Source organism: Triticum urartu, chromosome 4 (assembly GCF_003073215.2).
Source record: "Triticum urartu cultivar G1812 chromosome 4, Tu2.1, whole genome shotgun sequence".
Taxonomy (NCBI): domain Eukaryota; kingdom Viridiplantae; phylum Streptophyta; class Magnoliopsida; order Poales; family Poaceae; genus Triticum; species Triticum urartu.
The window spans coordinates 586,530,858-586,537,500 of record NC_053025.1 but is presented as its reverse complement, the minus strand read 5'-3'; the positions used below and the strand labels follow the sequence as shown (position 1 = coordinate 586,537,500).

At 43.2% G+C, this 6,643-nt stretch overlaps 1 protein-coding gene across 1 annotated transcript; it reads left to right on the top strand.

The window, feature by feature from the left end:
- Positions 1-920: 920 nt before the first annotated feature.
- On the top strand, positions 921-2,296 carry LOC125554281 (LOB domain-containing protein CRL1-like). The gene has a single exon (XM_048717856.1). The coding sequence runs from the start codon at positions 1,013-1,015 to the stop codon at positions 1,748-1,750; it is 738 nt and encodes a 245-aa protein (XP_048573813.1). The 5' UTR covers positions 921-1,012; the 3' UTR covers positions 1,751-2,296.
- Positions 2,297-6,643: the final 4,347 nt, after the last annotated feature.

Below are 6,643 nucleotides of genomic sequence, written 5' to 3'. Positions count from 1 at the left end.
AACCTCTAATGGTCAGTGGAAGGCAAAAGAGTTCGGACTCTTGGTTAGGATAATGAGCTTCTTAACCCTACATGATGCAGAGGCCAGGGCAGGGTCGCAGAAGTTCTGTTGCTCTGTTCCAATCTTTCCTGCAGGTGCCACATAGTTTAGAGCAGCCGGTGCAGTTTAGGGTACATGTTGGGGCTTCCTTTCCAAAACATATTTAAGTGGCATAGATAGATTGGTATATTAGCCCACTGCTAGATTGTTTTTCTCATATGATTGGACATACATGCCTGCTGATGCCCACGAATATAAATTTGCATACACTTGTGCATATATTTTCCCTGATAATTTATCAAAGTTGTCTCTGATCCCAAGGAAAAAGTTCTAAACTAATTTCCCATCACTTATTGTCTCCTGAGGAAAAGAAAGGACCGGAAAATAACACAAACGACAGCTCCACTTCTGGCCAGGTGATGCATGAAATGCTTGTATATGTATTATCCCCGGGTTTATCAACTGGAGTGTGCTGGCGAGTCGCGCTGCAACGCATCCCAACTAATCACAAAATAAATCATCGCACGGGCAGGCAGTCACGATAACAACTAAACTAGAAACACGAGAGAAAGTTGTGTATAATTGCACACCGGGTGACCTAGCCCCATTGTGGTTTGTCCTTCTCTTGGGATTGGCAGAGTGGTGTATAGTATTAGTGTACCTACAGAAAAGAGAGAAAATGGGAGGGCAGAACTTAGCGGGCCGGAGAGGCGAGCGCGCCATCGGAAGCTCAAAATAATGGAGGCGGTTGGCCACCGGGGAGACACGCCGGAATTGTTTATTCCCGCTGGCCCTAATCCCCAACCATGCACCTCCTCCTCCGCTCCTCTCCTTATAAGCAATGGCGCTCGGCCGGCCATTGCACTCCAACCATCCTCAGCAGCAGCAGCAGCCAGCGAACGCCACCACAGCACCGGAGAGAGACAGCACGATCGGGTCACCGAGCGATCCAGCGATCATCACCGGCCGGTTGATGAGCATGACGGGACTGGGGTCGCCGTGCGGGGCGTGCAAGTTTCTGCGGCGCAAGTGCGCGCGGGGGTGCGTCTTCGCGCCCTACTTCTGCCACGAGCAGGGCGCGGCCCACTTCGCCGCCATCCACAAGGTGTTCGGCGCCAGCAACGTCTCCAAGCTCCTGGCGCACCTGCCCATCGCCGACCGCGCCGAGGCCGCCGTCACCGTCTCCTACGAGGCGCAGGCCCGGCTGCGCGACCCGGTCTACGGCTGCGTCGCACACATCTTCGCGCTCCAGCAGCAGGTCATGACCCTGCAGGCGCAGCTCGCCTCGCTCAAGGCGCACGCCGCGCCGGCGCCGCAAGGGATGCAGCACCAGGACGACGTCAAGGGCTACGTGGGAGGCGGCGCGGCGGATCAGTACGGGCATGGTGGCGCCTACCAGTGGCACAACGGTCACGGTGTGGGCGCGGCGGCCGCGCAGCAGCAGTGCGCGTACGGCGGCAATGGCGGCGCCGCGGCCGGGCACGACTCCATCACCGCGCTGCTGGCCGGGTCGGCGGCCTCGGACTACATGATGTACCACGCGCTGGAGCAGTCGGCGTCGGACGACGACGGGCATGCCGCGGCGGCGGGCTTCGAGACGGCGGATCAGTCGTCATTCGGCACGGAGGAGAGCGGGTGGAGGTCGTCGTCGCGGTACCAAGACTGCGAGGACCTGCAGAGCGTGGCGTATGCCTACCTTAATCGCTCGTAAGAACCACTACAACTAGCTAGCGCAGAATTAATATATCACCACAAGATATACTCCTCGATCGATGATTTCCTGAATCCTGATCATGTTTTGGACTTGAGAGTTTGAGTTGGGTAATATATGTGCAATTTTTAAAGTCTGCGTCGATCGATCGATCAATCATGCTCAGGTTCTAGCTAGTCCTAGCCAGCTAGTAATAATCCTAGTAGAGGGGTTGTGAGAGTTCACTGCTGGATCTATACATGATCACCGCAGAAACCTAGTTGACTAGACAGCAAAAATGCTTCTTGGTATGATCGTTATGCTATATATTTCTGGTTTGGAAATAAGTTATCTTGTCCGAGTTCTGTTCTGTATAGTTGTAACTGCAGTAGTATTTCTGTATATGATTCGACTTGTCATGCCAGAAATATGTATGTATTGCCAAGAGAGATGATCAAGCGAACAAGCTAGAAGGCAGTGATGGACAGCTGATATAGTGATAGACAAGCTGATTCAATGGCCGCACATGTAGAAAGTCCAGTTATACAACTGTTTTCATCGACTAGCTAGCTCCTCCAACTCTTTTACGGGACCTATCTTATCTTGTACTGCCTTTCTAAAGATTCCTATATGGATCTGATATTGAAGTAGTACGTGTTGGTATAATCTAGTATCTATTTGACTCGCAAGAGTAGTATATATAGCTAGCTTTTTACATGCGATGATGCTGCAGTATACAATCCTTAATCATGATCCGCTTAATCGTTCGGTGTAATTATGCTTAGACTGTGATCCTAAAAAATATTGTCAAATGCATGTATTTTCCAGTATAATTCGTAGAAATTCTTTCTGAGGTTCTCTGGGAGATTATTTGATGTGAACTAAGATCATATTATTCTTGTTTCTATATATTTCTTGTCCCTTCAAAGTGGGTGGGGTGATTAAGAACATAACTGTGAGGTTGTGACATTTTTTTCTTTCTATAATATACTTGAATAACGTACAGGACTGGGAATGTTGGGGCAGAACGGAACAGGAACGACATAAGTAAGGAAGAGGTTGGGAGTTGAGACTCATTTGCAGTGCAAAAATCTTGTGATCATTATTACTAAGCATGAATTAACTAGATAAAGTTCAATAATATGGGGCAAGATGACTAGTTCGTTAATTCATAGACTTTGCGTTGATGTTCTCGTTCAGATTTTGCTTAATGGGCTTACGTACCCAAATGTTCCTCAAAATCATGGCATGCATGTCCTGTGTCTTCTATGGGTAAAGTATTCATGTGTGATCTTCCTCAAAATGAAGAAACTGCCCTGATGCCAGCATATAGTACTGGAGGGACAATGGATACTAATTTTTATTCTGGCCTATGCAAGTAATTTCTAGGTTCCAAAACGTAAGATGTGCATGGAGTAAGAAATTCAACTTTGAACAATAGTTAAGCAATTAATATGTGAATTATCCAAACAAGACACTATTTAAAAAATGTGTTTGAATATGAATACATTGATACCATTTTTACACAATATATATTTTGTTAGATTAATTGTTGGGCAAAGTTGAACCGTAATCCCGTGCACGCCATACATTTCTGGTCGGAGGGAGTACAATCTACCAACTAGCTTAACTGATTAATTTGAGTGACCTGGTTGTATTTAATTTTTGTGAACACCATGGATGATTTGCTTTAGCTCCTAAAAGATGTCTATGCCTGCAGATTATGTCAGTTTTATTGCGGCTACACAGTTTACTTTGTGAGCATCATTATAAGCTGTACCACTAGCGTTGGAAGGCAAACATAAAGTGCAATTTCTATGAAGTGTCAACTCAGTTGATTAAAGTTCTTTCCAGAAAATTAAAGTAATAAATATTCTATGAAGTGTTTTTTGTTGTTGCTTTTAGTACATTGACAGAGGAGCTCCACATTGAAACAAGACATTGACATGGAAAGTACTCCATCACAAGAAGCTTAAACTTAATCTATTATGCTTGCAAATGATTGGCTCAATCAGTATATGCGTTCTTTACAGCGATGAAAAATGCATAACTTTTCTCATGCACTTTCCTCTTTTTAGTTCATATGAATCATTATAAGACATCTGATTATGTATACCTGAGAAGACATGTTCACCCTCAGACTGTCAATATTTTGGATAAAAAGTCTAACAATGATTAGGAAAAAAAGTCAGATTTTCCGGAACTTCAACTAAGATTGCTCCAGCAGCTACCTCATGGAACGGGGCATGTATGGACTAGAGTACAGATTAGGGCATGTACATATTATTGCTCCAAATGGTCTGATGCAGCATGCATGCAACTACTGGAGTTCCAGTCCGTGTTGGTATAATAATCCCTGGAACAGACAAATAAATGTTAGGCACAATTATGTGCAACTAAGCTATTGGTTCTATCTAACTGACCCGATTGTCCGTCCCTGAAAAACGGAGAGTATTAATTAGGTGTATAGTTCTAACTACGGGACTTGATTTTAGCAATGAGCTTATCAAAAATAAAATTAGAATATATCAGAATAATATCCCATCACATTCAACCCATATGAAAATGAGGGTGGATGCATGTTATATTGTCTTGTGACATTCAAGTTAAATTATTTATTGTTGAAAAATAGAAATAATAATAGAAATAATGATGTGGAGGGCTTTCATGTTCTTTGATGACGTGAAGAGCTTGCATGCAGTTGAAAGTGGGAAGTGGAAAGTTGAATTATTGCATGTGTGCTTGATGATGTGGAGGATGTGCAAGTGGTGAAAAGTGAAATGTTGATTGATTGCATGCCCTTAATTATGTGGATGGCTTGCATGTGCATTTAAATGGGAGGTGGCATGTGTGGGACATATGTGATAAGGTGGATAAGCTAGATGTTAAGATAAATAAGATAATGGGGATGAACTTCTTATGTACTCCCCCGTCACAGTTTACTCAACGCACTTCGATTCTCATGCATTTCCACCACCGGATGGATTTTAGGCGCGTTTGGTTTAACGCCCAATTAATTAGAGCGTGGTAATAGCAATCAAGCCCACAATTTTCTCTCCATGCAGGTGTGTACTCTGGGTTGAATGTGTGTACGCGAGGTGGAAGCACTCCATGCATGTGTGTACGTGCATTTATTGGCCGTGGGGTTATTGCGTGTTCATTTCTCGAGCAATTAGGTGTTGTGGTATAACCACCGATGCTATTTTTCAGTCCAATCGCTAATTAATCAGCTTGATCCGAGAGATTGTTGAAGCGCGTCGTGTAAACTGTGACGGAAGGAGTATACATGATGTGAGCGTTCTCTAGAGGTACTTTAGTAGAAAAAAGTTTGAGTGCATATCACATTTCACCATTTAAGTTGAGCGCATATCACATTTTACCATGTAAGTTGAGTTTTCCGCATTTTATCTCATTTAGCAGAAATTCCTCCAAAAGCAAATTTGTTTCAGCATTTTCCCTTTTAGGCTTCTTTTGGTTCATAGGATAGGAATGTTATAGGAATAGAAAAATCATAGGAACTGAGATGACATGTATCTAAGAGATGTCATTTGATGTATATGATAGGAAATTTTCCATTGAGTCTTAGCTAATATTTTTTTTCCTCCAAAATGTGAAGGATTGATTCCTATCCTATATAGGAATAAGAATCCATTCCTACAAACCAAAGGGCTTCAAAGGAAATTTTCCTATGCAAATCCTATCCTATAGAAATCTTATGAGATTCCTACAAACCAAAAAAGGCCTTAAAGTTTTGCCATGTTTTGTCGGGGGGAGGTCAATTGCCAGTCTCATGTGCAGCCGTGTATCAAATGCCACATGTGTGCCACATTCCTCAAGATGCATCTCACAGTCTCATGTGTAGTTAGGGTTCGACGATATTGTTAAGCTTGACCGTCTCCACCGCCTCAGGATGAACCACACCCGAGTAAGACCTCCTCCCCATACTCGAGGCAGGTACTTCGAAGCGAAAGTGGCGGCGGCGGTGATTTGTCCTCAAAGGAAGTGGCGGTGGTTGGTGCTGAAACAACCCTAACTACAAGCCTACATGACACTTGCTAGTAGGAGGGGTGAGATGGTATTATCTTATCCACTTGTGTGTTCTTCCTCCGGCCATCATTGGTGATCACCCGCGCATAGTGGCCTTCTGCCCACCCTGGTGTTCGCAAATGATATATCTGCATATGTACACGTAGCAAAATGAAGATTATGGCGAGTGACTCGGGTTGAGTCATGCTGAACCTTGTTGCCCGACACCATGTGCCGCATCTGACAGGCCTCACATGAATGGATCGAACTAGAGAGACTCATTGAGCTTACCATTTAGGGCTGGTAATGGGACCCACCGGACAGAACAATACACAACTTGTAAAGAGGTACAAATTTGTATAAAGATGCTTTTTTGTTAAGGGCTAAAAAGGGTGAAAATGGGATTTGGAAGACGGGCTCTAAGGAACCCTTTTTTATCGAATTACTTTTTATAACACCAAAAAAAAATCTAAGAACTATATGCACATACAAGTACATGTGTAGTATGTGCTTATGAATTTTCATATGTTTTGTACATAAAAAGGATAAGCACATAAAACAAAATGGGATACTTTTGTTACATTTGGATCCAAAATTTTGGATGTCCGTTTTGGTTCTGGGTGCATATGCTCTTGGATGAACAATAAATTGAAAATAAATAGTAAATAAAATTTAAAATTATGAATTTTTTGTAGATATTTTTGTTAGTGTAAGAAGCGTGCCTAATAATTTTGATGCAAAATGGGATAGCAGTACTCCGTCGATGAAAAAACTGAATGAAGTGTAACATTTAAAGGTAACATTTGTCATTCGACTTGTTTTTTCTTGCACAGGTAAAAATGCTTAAGTTTCCCCCTAAAAATTTGCATATAGAATTTGAGTGGGACA